Source organism: Leucopleurus acutus (genome assembly GCF_964270905.1).
Source record: "Leucopleurus acutus genome assembly, chromosome: 5".
Lineage (NCBI taxonomy): Eukaryota > Metazoa > Chordata > Mammalia > Artiodactyla > Delphinidae > Leucopleurus > Leucopleurus acutus.
Window position 1 is genome coordinate 70,030,961 of NC_139147.1, and position 23,400 is coordinate 70,054,360.

The 23,400-nt window shown below is 42.5% G+C and overlaps 1 protein-coding gene across 10 annotated transcripts in view; it reads left to right on the forward strand.

Annotated features, from left to right (window-relative positions):
* Positions 1 to 23,400, forward strand: part of KALRN (kalirin RhoGEF kinase) — a gene marked incomplete at its 3' end in the record, with an annotated part of 643,513 nt that overhangs the window by 333,233 nt on the left and 286,880 nt on the right. For 8 of the 10 annotated variants that reach the window (XM_082839566.1, XM_082839572.1, XM_082839575.1 and 5 more), the window contains exons 11-13: positions 571 to 762; positions 11,632 to 11,840; positions 15,127 to 15,301. In XM_082839566.1, the coding sequence (XP_082695692.1) occupies positions 571 to 762; positions 11,632 to 11,840; positions 15,127 to 15,301 (576 nt within the window). The remainder of the gene's footprint in view (positions 1 to 570; positions 763 to 11,631; positions 11,841 to 15,126; positions 15,302 to 23,400) is intronic. The other 2 variants (XM_082839576.1, XM_082839579.1) reach the window with 1 other exon arrangement.

Sequence of the window (23,400 nt, forward strand, 5' to 3'; positions counted from 1 at the left end):
TGGCTGTGGCTGCTTCCTTCTGTCGGTTCCCTGAGTTGCTGACCCTTTCCCCTCCAAAGAGATAGCTCCCTTCCAAAAGATAAACACCAGTAGTTACAGGGACTTGGGGGAAAAGTCGAGCAAGTCTCCCAGTTATTATTTCCCTGGCGTTCTCATATAGAGACCCAGCCGATCTTCGTGGATGAGGTATTTCCAACTCTGGCAGTTACAGCCTGAGATGGGAGGGCAGTGATGGATCTCCGTAAGGGTAAGGGGTCAGGGCGCGCGGCCAAGGAATGGGGATTCTAGTGTGTCTCCTTGCTTCTTTCCAGGCACGGCCCACCTGGGAGAAATCCCAGGGATGCAGAAGGCACCTAGCTAGCGCCCACTTGTTCCAAGCTGCCACGCAGGCTGCTGGCTTGCCGAGAGGCGGTGGGTGAGCTGGGCGCTGAGCTCCCCCGTGCCAAATCAGGGAGCTCTGGGCTCGGCGCCCACGCCCAGCTCTGGGCAGCCCGGGGTGGGTGCTGGGCGAAGGCGCGAAGCTCGGTTTGTGACTGCAAGTTGACTTCCCCTCACTGTCGTTGCTGGCAGAATACTTACACCAATGCGGACAAGCTCCTAGAAGCGGCAGAGCAGCTGGCTCAGACAGGGGAATGTGACCCGGAGGAGATCTACAAGGCAGCTCGGCATCTGGAGGTGCGCATCCAAGACTTCGTGCGTAGGGTGGAGCAGCGGAAGCTTCTGCTGGACATGTCCGTCTCCTTCCACACTCACACCAAAGAGGTAAGGGCAGCGAGCAGAGGAGGGGTGTTGGCTGGGCTGCTTTGTTCCAGCGAAGGTCAGGGCAGTTTCCTAGCCGCCGAGGTCTGCCTGGGGTCCTGGGTGGTCTGGGGATTACTAGCCTCCTAAGGTCGATGATATTAACAGTTTGCCCCTGATAACCTGAATTGAGGTCTCTACCAATACGGGGCAAAATTTCCTCCGCATCTCTCGTCAGGAGGGGGCTTGGGAAGGCAGGTGGTTTGGGGAGTCTGTTAGAGCATTTAGTCTGCAGCTGGAGGAATTTGGGGATCCCTGGTATAGAAATAGTCGCCGTAAGAGGCAATATTAGAGGATCAGAGACTCCCTTTCCTCCCCACACCCAATTTTTCTTGGTTGCTGTTTCCTGTCAAAAATTAGAGTCCTGCAGAACTTTGATTATCTTTGCTACCAGCAAGGAACATACAGAGTCTGCAAATCTGTTCTATGTTTTTATTTTATTTTTTTTTTAAACAGAGGATTAAATCTTCTTAATGAGGTCTGCCACAGGGTGCTATCAAAGTGAAATGGTCCTCACCTTTCTCATCGTGGAGTGACAGCCATTGAAGGAAGGGGGACTGGGGTGCCTTCCATGCAGGAGGAAGCTAGCTGGGCTTAAATCTGGTCCCCGAATCATTCACAGAGTGGAGACAGGAGAGGGGAGGATGGATCACGTTGCATTGTTGGCAGGGCAGAAGGGCCCATAGAGAGGAGGAGGGCTGCAAACGTGCGGTTGCTCTTCGGTTCTGATTAACACGGGGCACTCTGAGATTGAGTAAGTGGCCAGTGAGGAGGCACGTTGGCATCTTCTGTAATAACACCCTTGGCAGATGAACTCATTATGTGTGTGCATGCCTGTGTTCCCCCCAGGAATTCATTTGAATGGAGTATTAATTAAAGTTGGATTGTACCCTAGTTAATTACGTTGATTTTTGATATTTGAAATGCATTAAGAAGCCTGGTTGTTACTCCTTCCCAGGCTTTTCTGACACTTTGTAGGAATGAATGCAAATCATTGCAGTGCCTATCAGAGATAAACATGAAAAGATAATGTTTTCTAAACTGCGATTCCCCAGGCAGATGAAGGGCTGGGGACCCCCGTGAAGCTGGCTCTGCTTGCTCTCTGTGGGACCACGGCCACTCTCTGATGAGTGTCTGTAGAGCAAGGGGATTAGCTTTAATCCAGGTCTTCCTGCCTGGCTGTCTGCTTGCTTGTGGCTCACCCGGTTCTTAATAATGGTCTCAGACACCAAAGGCATGTGTATTCTCTTTTAATCATGAGCCTGTGGGTGAGAGAATGGAGTATGAATGAACAGGACTCATGTTCCTTGTGAGGGCTGTGAGGGTGTTGGCTGCCAGGGGAGGTGATGGATGAGGTTAGTTTCCATGGAAGTGCCACGCCTGAGAAGGTGACTGAGGCTCCCAGGAGCCCTTTCTAGCGGCATCTCCCACCTTCTGTACATGAAACTAGGAGGCTGGGATCCAGTCCAGATCCTGCTGCCATAGAACCCTGTGAGCTTGTGCAAATCACTGTGTCTCTGGCCTTGGGTTGCCTCATCTATAAAATTATGCAGTCGGACTCAATGGCCCTAAGGCCCCTTATGGTTCCAATGTGAATTCAAGATTCCTTTCTTTTTCTTCTCCTCCTCTTCTTCTTTATTTGATACTGATAATAATAATTAATAATAATAATAAATTAAGCCTGAGGTGATACAGGTGATTTACCTAGGCTAAAGATTTGGTTTATGGTAAGCACTCAATGTATATTAGGTAGTAGTTTTTTCTAATTGAGTACCTACTAGTTGTTAGACACATACATCATCTTGTGTAATCCTCATGAGAATCTCATGATGACAGACTTTATTGAACATATTTTCAAATGGGGAAACTAAGGCCCAGAAAAGAACTTGTCTAAGGCTACAGAGCTGCCAGTGCAGCAGAGCCTTGAGCCATCTCCCTAAACTCTGCACACATGCTCTTACCTGCTACCACACGTTCTGTCCTCCTTTTTCCCTCTTGTATCTCCTCCCGTCCTCTGCTCTTCTTTCTTCTCTGGGCTCATTTTTCCTCATTACCTTTTCAAACCCCAAAGCAGGGGCTTGATGGGGAGGGTAGCTCTTAGCTGAGAAAAGCAAAGTGTTCCCAGGGCTGGGGGTGTGGCACACAGGCATAGTCGGGGATGCAGTTATTAACCATTGTTTTCCCAGAGAGCTTTCAAACCTTGCTAAGCCTGGGGTCTTATTTAAACCTGAGACCTGTTTTCCCACCGTGGCTCAGCGTATACGACCACATTCATATCAAATAGTACCAAAGGGAGCAGCATGATGCTGGGAGCAGGTGAAGAAAGGGAGAGGGAACTAAAAGGGATGAGCCCCTACAGTGCGCCTGACTATTTATCTGTCTAGTCGATAGCCATGAGAATTGTCATTTTTTATTCTAATTTTAAAGATCAGAGAAGTTAATAATTTGTCCAGGGTCTTGTAGCGAGGATGTCGTAAATGTAGGGACTGATCCCAAATCTGACTCCAAAGCCCATGCTTTTTCTCATTTGCCTTTCATATAAAGGCCAGGAAACAGAGACTTGGAGGACTTTTCTCCACCAGGGAATTCATTGAGACAGGAGGCTGTGAGGAAGTAGCATAGTCTCTTTTCTTCAGGACCTCAAAATGTGAGAGAAATTAGGAGCAGTCCTGCCTGGGTGCAAAGGGATGTGTGATTGTGAGGCTCTTTCTATTCAAGAGGTCTGCAACTCTCAGATCATACAGACTCTGACTTTTTTTTTCAGGATGGAAAGAAAAACATCATTTTGAGTGGCTATGGTGGAGGGGATGCTCACGGGGGCCATCCCACAGGACTTTATATCTGCATGTTTTCTCTCAGCTACTTTCCCATCCCCAAACTAGTCTGTCTGAGGCCCCTTTCAGGCAGAGTAGAGAATAAGACGTGTGTATGTTGGTACACACTTAGGCATGTGTGTTATACACACACCTGTTAAGTACAGCAAGATCTTAGATGCCAGGGAGGTCAGATTTCCAGATCTAGATCTTCATTGAGCATGCTGTGTGCCTTTGGGAAAATTACTTACTCTCTGTTACCCTGTGATAATTATGATGATGACTATTACAAAATTGAGTAGTACAATACTAATACCCATTTTTTTCCTAGCAGAAAACTCCCCCCCCCAAGTTTATTTTTAGAGCATCTCTAATGCCGGGTTAATAAGGAACGTGAGGACTCAACTCAGGCATCATTTTTCCTTGAAATTATTCCCTGGGGCTTCCAACTTCCCACCCAGACGGGACAGGAGCACTGTGTGCATACCTCGTCAAGATGCTGGGATCTCACTGAAGTGACTGGAGCTTCCTCGTTAAATTGGAGGTGCTCAGATGGAGCGTACACATGCGGGTTTAGATGTGTAGATACAGATCCTACTGTATATTTCTCCTGCTGTGTCAGATACATAGTGATGCTGAATGAATATTGAATAGGTTTACTTGACAATGAGAAATCAGTCGTTCCTCCTAAAACAATAAAATTTAAAAAGGTGGGGGAAGCCCATTCAATCACATGGTTCGTCTACTCCAGTTCTTTGACTTGAACTCTACAGACAGTGAAAACAAAGAAGGGCAGGTGGGGAATCTGAATTGCCTGTGGGGCCTTTCCTCTAGAGCCTGTATGGCAGGCAGAAATGGATTATTAGGGCAGAAGTCAGCATCCTTGGATGGGCTAATGGAGAAGGAAGTCCTGTAGTTTGCTCTTTCCCTATTCTGTTTAATACCTCTCAGGACACACCACCTCTCAAACCTTGCTAAGTGTGGGTCCTGTGTGATCCGGGTCTGTTAACTCTCGACTCCTTCCTCTTGACTCTATAGGCAAACTTCTGGCATTTTACTCAAGGCAAGATTAGTAGCCAAGTTTACTAGTCTACAAGTCTGTGAGGCAATTTTGAGTTGCTATGGATGTTTTTCTCCCTTACAGTAAATAGAGTGAATATTATTATATATATTATATATTCAATTATATTCTATTATAATTCAAATATAATTGGCCCTTCCTGATAATATAATATATAATATAATATATTATAATATTCAATTATATAATATATAATCTTCTGCTCAGTTTTGCTAAAGATGTACTCTAATTAGGATCAGAGAGGAAACCGAAGGAAAGTGTGAAGAAGACACCCTCCAAGCTCATTTCTTCTGCAGATTGAAGAGTCTGCTTGATTCTGTTTGCCTGCTTTGTGAATTCTTGGTGACTAAAGGAGTCTGGAGGGTTAAAGCCTTCTAACTACTTCACTGCAGTGTTATTAATAACCTTGAATACACTAGAAACCATCTAAATATTCCATGTTAAGTGACTCATTAAACAAATCATAGTAAATCTATAGAGTGAAATATTATACAGTTATTATAAATCACACTGTCAAAGATCATGAATGGCATGAGAGAGGGCTTGTGGTATAACATATAAAAAACTATATATCCATCATGGCCTCAATTTTGATCACACACATAGAATAAAGGCTAGAAAGCGGTATACAAAGAAGCTAAGAATGTTATGGGTGATTTAATTTTCCTTTGCATATTTTATTTGTTTTGTAAGTTTTCTTCAATGATATTTTCAACTGAAAATCAGGAACAATCTCAATAAATGTTATTTTATAAAAACAAGACTTCCCATCCCTACTTAGAGAGAAGAGCTACATAATAAAGAGAAGAGACAAACGTGTGCTTGGAACCTTCTTAAGTACCCAGAACCTCAGCTATTAATACAAATTGTGCTGAACTTTCAAATGTCTTCTTTTTGCCTGGGGACAAGAGGCCAGCTGGCTGTCTGCTGGTCTGGAGAGCTAGGGGAGGATATAGGGAGAAGCATTTACCCAAGTCCTCATTTTCTTTGTCCAGGGAAAAGGCATTTGTAGCAAGTGTCATCTGCTCTGCAGAGACTGTCCAGACAGAATTCTCTCTCCTTGCTGTGTTTCCATGGAAATGCTGCAGTTGCTGGGTTTTCAAAATATCCATTTTTAGATATTTTTGCAATCATAATATGAGAGTCAAATTAACTAAGGAACGTGGCCAAGATCATCAACCTCAGCTCTTTATTAGGTAGTTTAATTAAATGCCCATTTCCATTTGTTTATGACCCAGTGAAATCATTCTTTCATGCTGTTTCCTTCTCAAATAGGTACACACACACATACCACAAATGCCACAGACACTCACGTATATACATGTTTCTCTACTCACCCACTGTAGAACCAAAACTAAATCAGTCTTCAAAAGACATAATGGGCTCAAGAACAAAACAGCTTCATCCTCTATTTCAGTTGCCAAACTGATATGGTGTTTATTTAAGAAATAAAAGCTGGTAGTCAATGCTAAAGAAAAATGATTTCTTCAGAATGAGGGAGGGGCGATTCATCCTGTGGAATTGGTGCTCCTTTCTGCGTCTCTGGGGGTCAGTCAGTTGTATCAGCACAATGGCTGCCAGAGCTGTGCAAATGGTACAGCCAATCAGCAGGAGAAGGTGATGGAGTAAAATTACCTCTTTCCTTAACCAGTCATCCCTAAGCCTCATTATTTCTACAAATCTCCTAGTTTCTCCCTTCTTTGTCCCTCCCTGCCCTTTTCAGTTGCCCTTTTCTCAGGCTCCCCACTATGCAAGCAGAATGGGGTCCATGCACTGGCCCTTCCCGAACTCACTGGTTTCAGTCTTAGAGCTCACCTTATGTAGGGCATTGAAAGGCTGCCTTAACTCTCCCCCTGCCAAAGTTCTAGAAATTCTCAAATTAAGCTCATTCTTTTGGATGTAGGTATTTTTGGCCACAATTACATGTGTTCTCTGAGAGAAAGGGCACATAAAGCCATCTCAGTGTATATATCAGCATGGAACAAATAGTTATTGCCAAACAGAGAGCAGAACCCTGAAAGAATGGTCCTCGTACAGGTGTGTTTGATCAAGAAGAGAGGGTCTGACAATCCTATTTTTATGTTGGCTCCATCTGTAATTTTCCCTTTTTGTAAGTCCATGTCAGATTTGGGGATCAAAGTTATGCTTGTCTCATAAAACAGGTTGGGAAATAAATATTACGTTTTCCTATTCGGTAGAAAAAATAAAAAAGAAGAGAGGGTCTGGAAATGGGTGAAACAGGAGGTTCTTTCTGGGGAGCAGGTGGGTTGATGGCAAAGGTGCAGTGCTAATATGTTAGACTCTAGATAAGCAGAGGGTTAAGAGGATATGGAAGACAGTAGGAAGAAACGTGGAGGCTGCTCCCAAGCTGCCTCACTCACTCCATGATTTCACCTTGTTCTGGCAATGCCTTGTGATAGCTTGAAGTGTGAGATCATTCTGACTCAGTCTCATTAGCTCCTGATAATGAGTAAAGTAATAATAGACGTGGCTCTCTGATTTGTATTCCTTTCGAAGCAGTCTAGGTATGCTCTTCAAGGATAAGTCAGATAGACACATACACAGAAGGAAACCTACAGGAAATTTAGACAGTAGAAAAGTTACAGCCCAAGGAATGGAATATGGATCCTTACTCATAGTTCAGTGACACTGACGTTTACGTTCATTCCCTTTATGCTTCAGAGGTGCTTACAACAAAATTATGAGCATGCGATTTAAGCTTGTTGACACCAGGGGGTGACTGTGTGCATGTTTCTCGGGATTCCCTGTGGCTTCCTACTCAAGCTATCCAGGTGGTAAATAGTAACTTGGTGGTGCAATTATCCTTGAACTGTTGCGAACTTTTGGTGTCTTGGTGTGAAAGCCGTGATTGCAGTTCTTCAGTTTAGAGAATCATTTCTATTACTACCCTCTTCTTTACCTCAGTTTCTGAAGAGAAACCATAGCGTGTTAGAGTTGGAAGGGATTTTAGAGATAAGTGAGAGAAATCACAAACACACACCTACACACACACACTAATGCACCTGCACTTTAAGTATGAAGTAATTGAAGTAAAGTAGTTTTCCCATGAGTATAGAACTAGCCAGACAAGGGAAGAATCAAGAATTATCTCCAGTAAATATCAATTCCATTCAACAACTCCTTTCTCTTTGGGTTGTTTTGTTTTTACAGAAGGAAAAATAGAGAAAAATGTCACTAACCCTTTGTCTCTGGTGCTGTAATCCCCTTGCCTTTCTCTGAGTCAAATTCCCTAGCAATTTTATTTGACATTTTATCCTCTTGAAGGTAGACTGGCCCCTTCCTTTCCTTATCAGGCTGCTGACCACTGGGCTGAGCGGCATCTAATGTTGTACTTGATTGTTTATCTCTTAGCTGATTTTCCTTAGCAGTAGGTTTTAATCTACCTTAGACAAGAGTTTCTTTATAATATAGTAGACTATATGGCCAGAAATCTGAGAAATCAACTTCAATTCATTAATCAGAGAATTGTGGTGGGGAGGACACAGTTTTTAAATGATATTGACTCTTGAGGTCAGTGTATTATCGGACGTACCCAATCTTTCTCTAGTCTTTTTGTTTGTAACACTGACACCTCATCTTTGGCAAGTTTGGTCTTTGACTGTCCCTACAATTTAGCTGCATGACCACCAGGTGGAGGGAGTGTCATGAGTCATGGTGGATTTCCTCAGAAGAGAAGAATGCTGACTTTCTTCCCTAGACCTACACCAGAGGTGTTCAAGTTTTTGTTAAAGAGGGGGGGAAAGGAACTCCAAGCTGTGAAGCCATTAAAATAGCTTAAGGATGGTACTGAGAATAAAATTATCCTAAATAAAATAAAATCCTCAAGATATCTGTAAGCCTCTGTCCTCTGTCTCTTATTCCTGTAACGGGAGTGCCAGCCTCATCCTGAGCAGTCTTCCATCTCAGTGCCTGTCCTCCATTGACACATTGAGTTTATTTTTCTTAAGTGCCCTGCTTTCTGTCCACAATTTTAATCTCTCTCTCTCTTCACATAGTCTTTTCTTTTCTTGCTTTTTTTTTTTAAAGAAATATCTAGACATTTCAGTCTCTAGGCTTTCTTTAGATATCCCAGGACAAAGCTGCAAAAACAGAAAAGAGGGGCCCAGCTCATCCTAGCATATTTGAAAGACCAAATCCAGTATTGATCTTGTGCCAATTTCAAAATGAAGGAGTATTTCAAACTTTCCCTCTGTCTTCTAGTGGGAACTAGAGGTGGCTTGCATGAAAAATACCTTTTAAATATAATAATATCTAGCACTTGCATAGCACTTACTATACGCCAGGCACTGTTTCTAAGTGATATAATACATCTGTGTGCGGATGTCTTTGTGTGTGTGTACAAATAAATGCATATGTATATATATTTATTGGTATATATATAAGTTATATAAATGTAGAGTGTGTATATATATCTGCATACACACACGTATATCTCACTTATTTGTATGTATATGCACACAGACATAACACACACATATATATCAACTTATTAGTAATCTTTACAAGTCTGTGGGTGTAAGAACTATTACTGTTCCCATTTTATTGACAAGGGAAACTGAGGTGCAAAGACGGTAGGTTACTTACTCAAGGTTATATAGGAAATATGTGGTAGAACTGGGGGTTGAAACCCTTTCGTTATTTCCTTCTTTCTTTCTTCTTTTCTTTTCTTTTTTCTTTTCTTTTCTTTCTTGCTTTCTTTCTTTTTTTAATTGAAGTATAGTTGATTTACAATGTTGTGTGGGGTCTGAAACTCTTAACTACTATGCTATATCGCCTCTCTATACAATAATTTTTCAGAGATTCTGTTATTTCATACCCAAGGACTTCAGCACATCTGGAAAATGGTTTTGCTCTAGGCAAAATGACAGCCAGAAAGTCTGAAGTAATTTTAAGTTATAGTGACGAATATCCTGAACTTCCTAATTTCATACTGGTTTGAAATGTATACATTCATACCTGTGGGAATATGTATCCCAGCTTAAATGGTCTGGAAAACTTGTTTTGTGTTTTACAACAAAAACTTCTTTGTAAAGAAAATAAACTGAATTAATTACAACCAGACAGAAGCTACTAAATGACAGGAACACTGAATAATAATAATTCGTATTCCTTATAGCTATCATCACAATGTTATAGGCTTATTGATAATGCTATTTGTTTATTTAAAGCATTGATAATAAGTAAATAATTTATTTCTCATAATCTTTGAAGTGAGCAGGGCAAATCTTATTCTTCCCATTTTGTAGATTAGGAAACTGAGGCTCAGAGAGGTTTTTGCCTGTCCAAAAAGAACATTCTTTATACCCCATTATTTGCTACCTCGAGGGCTCGTTAATCTTGTGAACTCAACCTCTTCTGCTGCACTTAGGGCCTTTCCTCTCTAAAGAACAAAGAATAACTTGTCCAAGATCTGAAGACTATTTTTGTCTCTCTTTATTGTCTCTTTTTTAATCCCTTGTTCCAAAGGCCATACCATGATTTATCATACTGAGAACCAACAAGATGCAATAGTATTCTTAAGGTGAATATTTATCCATGGTTTTCTTTTTGGTTTTTTTTTTGTTTTTTTTGTTTGTTTGTTTTTTTTGGGATACGCGGGCCTCTCACCGCTGTGGCCTCTCCCACTGCGGAGCACAGGCTCCGGACGCGCAGGCCCAGCAGCCAAGGCCCACGGGCCCAGTCCCTCCGCGGCATGTGGGATCCTCCCAGACCGGGGCACGAACCTGTGTCCCCTGCATCGGCAGGTGGACTCTCAACCACTGCGCCACCAGGGAAGCCCTATCCATGTTTTTAACATGGGAGACTTACAGAATGTTAGAACCATAAGGTAACTAACCATTTTATTTTATGCTCTCCCCAGCCTATTTTACACACGAAGTCTTGGAGAGCAAAGGGTATAGTGATTTACTCAAAGGCACCACAAGTTATAGGAAGAACAGAGGCCACAATCCACATCTCCTGGCTCCTTCTATGAATTTTTTCTCTCTACTGGCTTTTCTCCTGGTAGAGCCATGAGCTTATCTTTCCTGCTAGTCAAGTGAAGATTTCTTGTTTCTAAGCAAACATCAGACTCATCTTTCCCTCTACAATTCATGCAAATGCTCAATGAGAGCAGTTAGAAGAGGAGCACTGTGGCAGGCCACTGGAGATCTATTTTCAGTATGAGGAAGAGCTATTAATAAATGAATTTTCAGTAATTCAATTCAACTCCATCATTTTCAGTACTTATTCCATTCAAAATGCTATACTTAGCTCTTTTAAAGTTGTCTGACCAGTAATATCATCCTGACTGCATTTTATCATCTTGAATATCATGGGAGAAATGTCTCATAGTTACATTGAAATTAAGATAAGCTACGTCTTTAGCATTCAACTTTCTAACCAACCAAGCAATCCTGAAAAGAACAAAATAATTTAGCATAGCACATATTTTCTTAATTAATCTTCACTTGGTTCTTACTGAGTGTCACATTCTTTCTTACATATTTGTAAAATCATGATACATTTCTAGGAATCAGCATCTAGCTACCTGGAGGAAGTATACAGAGCTGTCCTTTATGAAAGATGAAATAATATTTGTCCATCACCAGTTTCCTGTTCTTGCCAGTCGCTCAAAAATGAGTGAGCTTCCTGCTCTGAGACCACAGTTTCCCTAAACCACTGGGAAGTAAGGCTGAGGGTGGTTCCTGTCCTTCAGGAATGCCAGCACTAATGGAGTAAACTTCACAGAGATGCGTAGTGAATACAAATACAGAAATGTAAACTGACCCGTAGGGGTGCTGATTAGAAGGACAGTCTGATACTGCACTGACTGGTTGAGGGTAGGTTGGGTGACCTCCGTTCCACACTCTTGCCCTTAACCCCAGCCCTGGCCTCTCCCACGTGCCCTGAGTGGAGTCTCTGCTCTCTCCCCCGCAGCTGTGGACATGGATGGAAGACCTTCAGAAGGAGATGCTGGAGGATGTCTGTGCAGACTCAGTGGATGCGGTCCAGGAACTGATCAAGCAGTTCCAGCAGCAGCAGACCGCTACTCTGGATGCCACACTCAACGTCATCAAGGAGGGCGAAGACCTTATCCAGCAGCTCAGGTCAGCGCCTCCCTCCCTGGGGGAGCCCAGCGAGGCCAGGTCAGCATGGGCAGTGCTTTCCAGTGGGAAATGCCTCGGACTAGACGCGAGATAAGTCATCATGTTCTGGTCTTGGCTCAGCCGCAGCCAGCTTTGTGGTCTTGTGTGAGCTTTGGTTTCTCCATCTGTCAGATATAAAAGTGCCTGCACCACACCCACCTTGAATTTAGAGTGGAAGAGTCAGTGGAAAAGCTCTGATGTTTCAAAGCATTATGTATCATTGAAGACATTATTCAGCGATCAATAAGTAATATAAATACAACAAAAATTTAAATAAATAGTATCTTCATTAAGAATGATGGCATATTTGGTCATGTGGAGAAATAGCCATTGTGGAATATAGTGTTATTTGGCATCTGTTCTCAGGCTGCCTCTGAACTCCAGTGCTCCAGTTGGGGAAATGTAACCCCAAACAGTTGCCTTTGGCCCTGTTAGAATGTAGGGAGTGTGTGATGTGTCCCACTCTGCTCTCCACTTACCCACATATGACCTTTCCACCATTCCTTGCTGCCCAGAAAATAAAACTCCTTCTCTATTGCCCTAAACAAAAATAACTAAGTAAGGGATCTTAGAAAATCCTACCTGATACCTTATATTCATTTAGAATCATCCACACCATTGCCTCCTTTCTGTTGGCATCAGTGTCTAGTTTCCTGTCCCTGTCAAGGGCATCGGCTCCTCGGGTAAAGTGTCATGAGGCCTTGAGCAAGCCCTCAGCAACCAGCCCTATGCCCAGGTGCTGTGTAAATCGGATTTGATGGTGCTGATGATGTCTGCCTGCGGGGACTTGTCTGTAGCCTCAAATCACTGAATGCCGGGACCTCTGCCAGCTCTGGACAGAAATAATCTCATCAACAAGTCCCAGGACAGTCCTGGAGCCAGAGGGAATTACTTCAGTTGGAGAGGGCTTCCCCACCACCCCATACCAGTTGTCCAATTAAATAAACAATGAGAGCTTACCTTAAGATGGCCCTGGCATGTTTTTCTGTTGGATTAATCATTTCTATTCTAAACATGCACATGAGATGTTCTGAGTCCTCTTTTGCATACCAACGAGACAGCCTCTTTCCCTTCTTCCCCCAGTTCACCGTCATGAATATATAATATGTGACAGTTTTGTCTGCCTACCTAGGAAACTCCGCTGTTACTTGCTTCTGAAGAAAATTCCAAATAGTAGGCAGCCACTTAACCTCTCTTGGCCTCAGCTGCTTTGTCTGTGTGATTAAGGGGTTCACTTTAGGAGCTTGTCAGCTCTAGAATTACATGATGGCTTTTACATTTTCTCTCCAAGTACTTTTCACAAGCTCGGCTAGCCTCTCTGTGGGGCTGGGTCTGTGGAGCTGCCACTCGCTCTTATCCCCTGCCAACCTTGCGCCATACCTGAGGGCTGAAGGCTACTCGATGATGGTAAAGGCAACGAGGTTGCTGACGCCTGTCCTACAAGTTTAAGTTCCACGGACTTCAGAGAGGACCATAGGCGTGTGACAAGAACCACTGGCGACTGTTCGTCCCCCCACCAGTCTGATGCTAGCCTGGACTCCCCTCCCCGATATCAAGACCAGTCAAAGAAAAAAAGCAAACGATGCCTAGTGGACATTGGCAGGATGCCTCACACATACCAGTGCACACATCTTCCCTAGGCCTCCACGACTCCTCTGGCACTGATCACCGGAGCACCTAAGGTGGTTTTTATATCATCTCTGTGATTCCTAGTGAATGTGACACTGACAGAGATGCTGAACAAGGTGACCAGAAATCATCCCCTTCCTTCTGGAAGCTGGGTGATAGAGAAAGACTGAGGGGAGCTGTCAGAAAGAATAGTCACATCCGCCCTCCTTAGCGAATGCATAATACACAGTGTTAGTACTCCTCTTGAGTTCTTTTCGTGGCTGGGGGAAGCTGTGCAGTAGTGGGCTTTCATGCCCAAATAGGTCAGGGTGAGAAGGGAGGGATCAGAAGCTCTCTAGATGACAGAAAGGGAGGCTCTTGACAAACTGGCTTTATGCTCCGTCTAGAAATCGCGTGAGCTCAGATACCATTGCTTCTGAGACAAACACGGGCCAGAAGGACCTGGTTTTCAGAAAGGCTGCTGATGAGGCCATTCAAAACTAATGCTTTTCCCCTCTGACTTCTTAAACTGTGTCAGAAACTCGGTATCATGAGATAATGAATGTGCTTGTTTATTTCAAGTTTTAGGGCTCTAGCTTACTCAGTCAAGGCCCTGTAGAATCTGAACTTCTTGAACTCCGCGGTTTTCCTATTATAATGGACTCTGGAGGTGTCACCACCACCTCAATTGTCTAAGCAGATCAATACGTTTATCTCTTGGTTCCCTCTGTGGCATGCCACCTCCCCTTGCTTCTTTTGTGTAGACCCTCTCTGCTCAGAAAGCCCACCCCTCTCATCTACTCAGCTCATCCTTTTCTTCTAACACCCAATTCTGGGCTCATCCTCTCTGAAGCCTTTGTTGGTTGTCCAGCCTCTTGTGCCCCAGCTTCTACTCCACAGCTGGACCCATCTCCAGTCAGCACCTGACATATCACAGTCCTTTCAGGATTAACAGTCATTCATACAGCACGTTCCTGGTCACAGAGCGCGGTTACACATGCCATCTTCTTTAATAGCAAACTGTGCCGTGAGTAGGGCAGGGATTATTAAGCCCACTTTACAGGAGGCAGCTGGGCCTCAGGGAGGTGATTTCCCAAGGTCACCAGCCCATATATGTCAGAGGGAGACTTAAGCCAGGCTTGCAGCCTCCAGACCCCAAGCTTTCCTGAGTATAGCTTGAAGCCTGTGTAATAACACTAGCCCATAACTTTGGCATGGACTTAACGAAGGGGATGAATAATTTTGGCAGCCATGATCTCATTTTAACCATGATCCTGTGAGGTAAAACTAGGAAGGATTTTTTTTTTTACATATGCCTTAATTTATCTACCCTTATGTATTGTGATATGTGTATTTGTGTATATGTGTCTTGAAATATGTATATATTAGACTACATATATGTGTGGAACCATTCTGTTTCTGTAACGTTTGTGGAGCCCTTTTGCATGCATTATTTCATTTGATCCTGTCACGATTCTGTCTGGACAGCAGCAAGCCTTAGAGCTATAGTGCTATGAACCCCAAAGAGGGTACAGTAGCTTTGGCTCACCTACTGAGCAGACAGTGCCAGGCTCACAGTAGATTCCCGTCCCCCTCACTCAGACGAGGAAGGCCCCCTGCTCCTCTGTCACTGTGAACATGTCAAGGCCCCTCCCTTCTCTCCCCGGCTCTGCCACAGGGACTCGGCTGTGTCCAGCAACAAGACGCCCCACAGTAGCTCCATCAGCCACATCGAGTCGGTGCTGCAGCAGCTCGACGACGCCCAGGTGCAGATGGAGGAGCTGTTCCATGAGCGAAAGATCAAGCTGGACATCTTCCTGCAGCTGCGCATCTTTGAGCAGTACACCATTGAGGTACAGGTGGGGAGGAGGTGCTGGGCAGGTGAGGTGGCCGAGGGCAGTGCCCCGGGAACTGGAAGGACTGCTGCGCAGTAGCCCAAGGGGATTGGAGGGGATTATGCATCCTGATATGTTTCTGGAAATCAGCAAATTCACGTTCCACCGTGTTGGATTCCTTCCAGTCCCCCTCACCCAGGCGGCCAAGCAGAGCCCCTCTCCTCGCTGTCTGTCTGGGATTACTCCATTGAGAAGTGTTTTGTTGGCTTGCATTGGACTCCTACTTGGCACTTTGGTTCCTGGCAGACCATGGAGTTGGCTGTTTGGTGACTGAGGCAGACTTGGATTCTATAGCTTCATGAGTAGGAAGGTGATAAAATTAGGTGGTCTCCTCAGCTGGTAACTGTAGATCAGGGATTAGATGGACTCACACAGCAGCCAGGAAGTCAGGAGACACAGGAAGGAAGACCCAAATCCTCAGTTTGCTTTCTGCTTATTAAGAAAGTAAAGCATATGTGGAGGACATTTGCTGGTTCATTTCATTGACTCCTCACTTCGTTCTGGGAAGGTCAGGATCCGCTGTTCTGGTATATTTATGTCCTCTTTGTGATGCCTATTAATACTGTCTGCCCCACATAATATCCACCTTTTATTATCTTCTGCTTTGACACAGTAACTAAAGCCAGGCCAGTAGGGTTTCTGGGGTGTGAAGAGTATTCAACACCTATGGCGCTTTGTCCTTTTCAGGGATGGCAAAGGGTTAAATTAAAAGCTATATCTTCTCTTTGCTCCTGGCTGGTGTGTTGTGAAGGAAAACTAATTATCCCTCTACCAATCATTAAAACTTTACTTTGCATTCCAACCATCTCCTCCTAGTTGGGACTTCTGGGGGTCTGGGATTGATCTTCCCAACAATATCTGTGGAAACTTCTGTGGAACTGGTTTGGAAGGAAAATTATTATTTTTTCAAATGTTGTATGCTCCAATATCCCAATGCCAATGTCATTCGCAGTCCCACGCAGGACCAGAAAACTGTCCTGGCAACAGAAGCCGTCTTCTTCAATCCTGAGACCAAAAATGTTTATAATGAGAATCAGAGATGTAAAAACAAACAAACAAACAAAAAGCAGTCCTAAAGCAATCCTTCCTCTCCCTGACTCTCTTATGACCTTTCCCTTCTTCACTGCTATCCTGACTTCCTGGAAGCCACTGCAGCTTTTTTGCTTAAAGATGTCATGTTCTGAATGGTGCTTTCTGGACAGTTTCTGAAACAAAGGAAAAGATAAGTCTTTAAATTTAGATCTCGATTATCCTTCCAACTCATTCCATAGCTTCAAGTAAATTTATTTATATTTCTTATTTATAATTTATCTTGAATCTACACTCAAAGGGATTTCAGGTGGCAGACAGTATTAAAACATGTATTGAAAGAACAATGAAAATGCCAGTGGAAAATTAGAGACGTTGGTATGCAGAAAGGAGTGAAAGTGGGGTGACAAAGGTAATAAAGAAAGGAAAGAGGGGGCGCGAGTTATTATTCTTTGGTAGTTGGGAGTGAGACTCACCGAAATAAACAGAGGTAATGTTTGGTCGCAGCAGTGTTGGCTGCAGGCCTTCCCATGGTCTTCACCCACCGAGAGTGAATATATCCATGGGAGAATTATGTTAGCAGGTGTGGGGATTTGACTGTTGTATTCTTTATCTACTCTCCTGTCATTCCAGGTCTACAACAAAAAATGCTTAAGGGGGAGGAAATAACCTGAGGGTTTGGATGTTTAAGCTTTATTTGATGAAATGGCTGTGGTTTTGAGGTCTGGGTTGCTGGTTTATTTCCAGAACGGGTCAGTTAGCTTCACTTTGCCACTTGAACTGTACCCCTGACATCAGCCAGGGGCATCACTCCGGTGTGTTTGCCTGCAGTAATTCTGGGAAAATCCATTTCCAATCCAAAGCATATGTAAAAAGATATTCTTTTTTTTTTAAAAAGTTGATTGTAAATCAAATACTTTAAAATTGGATCCTGTTTAAATGTTGCAGTAGAAGAGTTTGATATTTAAATTGTAGGATTTGTGTTTCTCAGCCTTTGTTTGTATAAATGTTTCCCCTCCCGCCCTGACAACAACTTGGACAGCTTGGTATGCAGCAAACCAGAAGTAGGGAAGTAGTATGAGGGTCTAATAAAATGAGGGAGATGAACATAATAAACAGACCAAATGAGGGAGTTAAAAATGTGGGTGATAAAAATTTAGTTCTGCACCCAGGTTTTAGAGGGCGTCTTGTTCCCCATTTCAGGTGTGGCCCAAACCTTAGGGAAATGCTGCCTTTCATCTTAGACAGAACTGGAAATCCTGCCAAACCTATGGAAAATTTCTCCTTCAAGTCAGATCGTCAGAAGTTATTTTTGAGGGTGATGAGATTATTTCAAATACCAGCTAGGGTTTCACTGTGAGGATGAAGGGCAAACTTCTAGAGAAGATTCAGAGTGTGAAACTGAGGGTGGTTTCTGTAATGAGAGCCACGCTGGAGCTGATATAAGCCAGGGCAGAGGCTGTCACTGCAGGACCTACAGCTATGGTTTCCTTTCCTAAAGGAAGGCATTTGATGGACATACTCGGAATTCCTAGGGATTACTGAAAACCAGAGCTGACCTGCTCCCCTGACATTTGGGTAATCTAAGTGTGACTCCTTAACCATGTCACTGATGGCTGGCACGGGCTAATTAATTTTAAAATTAAGGTAACACATGAGTTGCGGCACCAGTCTCGTTTTACTTAATTATATGGCTTCCAGAGTATACCTGGGGTGGGATCAGGGGGTACGCCCACTGAGAGTGAAACTTATCCCGGATGTATTAGGCAAATGTTCAGAAACCAGGACTGCAGCTGCATTCCTGACACTCCTTCTTAGACTCCCTGGAGACTAGATGAAGTGACCCATAGCAGAGCATGATGCTCTTTAAAGTTTTTTCCCTGTAAGTTCAGCCTCCTATGAAAGATAAGTTACAGGAAGCAGTTGTAATGGAAGAGACACTTCACCAAATGCAAATAATGTTTATTTTATGGTGGTAAGAATATGGATAATTTCTTCTTGTTTTTGAGAACTCCGTGCATTTCACCTTTTCTACAATTAATCAGAAAGAAATAAAAAAATATTTTTAGAAGCAGGGACAGGACAGTGGTCTCCAAACTCTTGAGATTAGACACTCTCTCAATCAAATATTTTTGAACTTGCAACCCCCTATATATGCATCCATATTAATTTATAAATTATACATGTGTTATACTATCACTAATGATCTCAAAATTCACTGTGCCTTTCGGGTGAAGTTGGACTCTTTCATTAGAAGTTGTAGTTCCATATTTCAAATAGTCTTCTTGATAATTTTCCATTATTTTTTGCTTCTGGTTTCTTGACAGACCTGATTAGATTGTCATTGTTTCTTTACCCCATCATGTGGCTGCCAAAGAGTTCAAAGTTCTCTTGTGCTTTCATGTTTAGTATCTTCAAACTGTAGTTTCTTTGAGGAACCATGTTAAACCACGTCTTTTTGTGAAGGGTAGTTTAGTTAAAACTAGATAATAGAAAAGTCCATTTAACTGGGCACATGAAAACAGCAATACTTTGAAATATGCTGAAAGCAACTGAACAAATGAGCTGGTCCGCCCCTCTGCACTGTGGTCCTTCCACCGTCCCTGAGGTGCCCTGCCCACCACATCACCTGCCATGTGTTCCGAGTGAGATTCTGGTGTCAGTACCCTATGAAAGTCCAGGGAAACGTCGTATCTTTTTTTCTTGATTTGATCAAATGTGTGTGCATATAATATATATGCACATACATATGCTTATTTATATACAGAGAATATTTCTCTCTGTTATCAATGGATAATCTTGGGTATCCCCTGGGGTGGGCATACCCATGTTGGAGAGTACTAGGAATGACACCAAGAAAGATACTCTATACAAGGGACTAAAAAATAGGCCACAGTTATGATCTTTCTTTTAAATTTCTGACTCTATAATTAAAACCAAAGTTTTCTCAATGTACCTGAAAATTAATCTGCATCATTAACCCAGGTAAGGAATGGAATAGCAAACGATAAATCCATGGGGTTCACATTAGGACAAGTTGGGGCCAGGCTGAGGCTGAGGAAAATGGCCTTCAAGGAGGAAAATTCTGCCTAGAGGAGATAAAGCTGATTGTAATTTGCACTGGTGGTCTCAACTCTGCAATTGGTTGCATGCAGAGGCCTTTCACGTTTTATACTTGATAAACATTTAATGAGCACCTACTGTCAATACAACTTGATAAACATTCAGTGAGCACCTACTATGCACCAAAAATTGTGTTGGGCATTGAGGATAAAACAATCCCTGCCATCAGCGGGCTAGTTGGGGAGAACCATAGAAATAGAACCATCCTGTAATGTGATCATTCTATGACAGAGAGAAGCTTACAGCTTGATGAGAACACTGAGACAGGAATGCTTAGCTTTCTCAGGCTGCACTTGGAAGGTTGCCCAATGAGATGACACCTGGAGGACAGGTAAAAGTTGGTGGCTAGGATTTGGCATCTCTGAAGGATGCCATCTAGCCTCTACCAGAATATCTCCAGAGCCCAGAAGCAGGGTTGGGGAGAGGAGGGAGCTCAGGATCTCATTAGTGTGTTGAACCAAGATCTCCACCCTTCTACCCTTTGGTCCTGGTTCTGTTCTCTGAAAAACAGAACAAATCTGCTTCCTTTTATTTGGCAGCCTTAAAAATATTTGAAGGTGTTCATCACAGACCTCTTTTCCTTTATCTGAAAAGTGTTGAGATTGTGTAAGTTATTTCTGCAGTCCCCTCTGACTCTAAAACTTCCATAACTACTTCTGTTTATTGTCAGCCCTTTTCTGTGGGACGTAGCTCCGATGTACTCGCTGCTTTCTGAGTACACATTGTGCCTCTCCTGGTTGCCCCCTGCTGGCTGGACTGTAGTTAGCCACGGCTGGCTCACGCACACCCCTTGGGAGCTATGTGTCCAGGACCCTAGCGCTCTCCCAGCACAGCCCAGGAGATAGGGGCCTTTTCTGCCTTGTTGAGGCTTGTGCTCCCTTAAAAGCCCCTGGTTGTCTTTTCAAGATATGTGCTTCCAATACACTGACTTTTTTTTTTTTAACTTAAATGAAAGCTTTTTATGCATTTTTCCTCTCAAATTTTACTCTTTTATTTTATTTTTTTTAGGCCCAGTTCTTCAGCCTATCAAAATAAATTTAATTTATTATTGCTATCAGTATTTCAACAATTTGATATATTGACCAGGTCAGGCAGGGCTCTGCAGTGCTTCACTGGAAGTTTTCCTTTGGTGACACAGCCGTCAGCCTGCACAGTCATTCCTTCAAAGCGCCACATCATCTTCTAGTCCAATTTCATAGCCCTTTCCTCCATTCATACAGTGTGAAACTCTGCAAAGCCTTGCTGTTCTCCATGTTTGTAACATGGCTTAAATGCACCAACTTAGTAACTATATCAAGAAAGAAAATGAGATGTTTGAGATCAATTTTTGTGGGTTCCCTTGGGATTCCTACAGCATTTTCTAAATGTACCCCAAGTCATTTGCAAAGGAAATGCAGAATAAATACAATACAGTAAACCAAAATTCTCACAAAATATTTATTTGATAGTTTCTTCTAGACTTTTGTCAAATTGGTTTCAGGATCATTGGGAGTTTCCCCTAACATCTTCCTTTGACAAAAAAAAAAAAAAAAAAAAAAGGATTATTTACACAGCTTTAGTATTCCGGCATGTCACTTGTTTTTGGCAAATTATCGAAGATCCCTGATGGAAGCTTTCAGATCATTCTGTAATGGGGTGGGTAAGGGGCTGTGGACCTGAAGTCAGGTGATATTATCAAGGTTCAAATGCTGCTTCTCCTTTCTGGTAAAGATAACAGGGAACTCAGTAGAAGGAAACGATGTAAGCTCCAGCAGTGGGTGTTTAGCTTTCACGGGAGAAAACCCATTCTGACACTCAAGCATTGATAAGCTTTAGAATCGGTGAACAATATACATCAGAGGAGCTCTTCAACAGAGGAGAGATTTTTTTGAAAACAGAATAGAGTCCTACAAGTCTCAAACTGATTAAGAGCCAAAGATATGGGCAAAATAAAGACTCAATATCAGTCATGATTATAAAAGGTCTCAGTTTTAATCATGATGATAATGAAAAAAAGAACATGAACTTGGTCATAAAAATTGTGTTCCATTATCCAAATTATCCAATTGGAATAGAAATTAGGTGACCGAACATTGGAACTCATCAGTTACAGTGTTGCAATATGTTCTTACATTTTTTTTGCCAAAAATCAACCGAGTGGATATCTTTACTGCTAAGTCCTTCTGCTTTTCCAGAAAACTCTTGCAGTATCCTCAAAAGTTTTCTTATAGCTACATAAAGAAATATTTTAACTCTTTAGACAGGTTATATATATTTCTAAAACAGAGGGAAATTCTATGATATACTTTTAAAATAATCTGTATTAGAATTCACTAATCCTCATCATTTTATAAATTGATTAACAGAAAAAAAACAACACTAGACTAGACAAGAAGAACAAATGACTATGGTAATTTAGTTTATTTTAGTTTCACAGTGGTAATGCATATCAATGTACATACCCATTATAGATAAAATAGCCCTTCCCGTGCAGTGAGACTGTCTCCTTAGCTGCAATATGTCTTTCCCTATCAGCCAGCACTTGTAGGTCAGTGGAGAATATTTAGCTTTCACTCTTCTCGTTTTAATACAAATAATGACCTTATATTTAGAACAGAAAGATGTTCATTTGCAATTGACAGCTCATGTATTTCAGAGCATCTTACCACAATGAAATGCCTTGGATCCTTCCTCGCCACTGTTAGTTGGAATGGGACTGGACCTTAATGTACATAACATATGCAGTGTTGATACACACAGACACACACACCCTTTGCTGAGGGGCAGTATAGTGCAGTCGTTGAGTATGCAGTATTTTGAGTTAGAGTGCCTGGGTTTGAAACCTGTTTCACCAGCTTTACTAATTGTGTGACTTTTAGACACGTTACTCATTTGGTTTCCTCATCTGCGAAATAGGTATGAGAATAATAATTCCCAGTCCCCATAGGGTTATTAAGGATTTAATGAGTTAACACATAGAACATTTTTAGCAAAGTGCCTAGCACTTAATAAATACTTTAATACATTGTAGTCAGCATTGTTATTGTTAATAAAATACCTAAATAATATATATTGGGTTGGCCAAAAGTTTGTTCGGGTTCTTCCATAAGATGTTATGGAAGAACTCGAACGAGTCTTTTGCCCAACCCGATACTAATATGCTGTCCATACGTATACATATGTATATGTATTTGCATCCAGATTTTAAGCAAACATTCCATCTTATTCTCCCCCATTGTTTCTCTCTGAATTTGTTACCCAGTCCTGTTAGGTGATCCCTGAGTGTTCACGTAACTGCTGTGAGAGCCACAGGCATTTGCGCTTGCCATACAGAGAACGTGCCCATGCAGAGGGCAGGTTACACTTCTCTTTGCCACAGCGTTTGTCCCAGTGTTCACACCCCAATGCCGGATTGCAGAAGTGTCCCCTGTTCATGGCAAAGGCCCCTGGGAAACCAGAGAATTCTAGATAGGTTAACGTGACCTTTATACTGAGTATAAATACTCAGTGTCAATTTTTTTTTTAACATCTTTATTGGAGTATAATTGCTTTACAATGGTGTGTTAGTTTCTGTTGTATAACAAAGTGAATCGGCTATATGTATACATACATCCCCATGTCTCCTCCCTCTTGTGTCTCCCACCCTCCCTCTCCCACCCCTCTAGGTGGTCACAAAGCACCAAATTTTTTCAATTTACCACCTCTTCAACAAAAATATCCTACTGGGGGAAAGCTATGCGGTTTTTTTTTGAATGGGTAAATTATTCCTGGCATTATATAAGGCCACAAACACACAGTTTATTGATCTGTTTGAAGCACATGATTAATTTCAAAGGTTCATGTGAAGTGAAGAAAATGGAGTTATCAGGAGTTTGTGGGGGTTTTTTAGAGAAGAAAACAGGGGAAAGGTTAAACAGACACTTCTC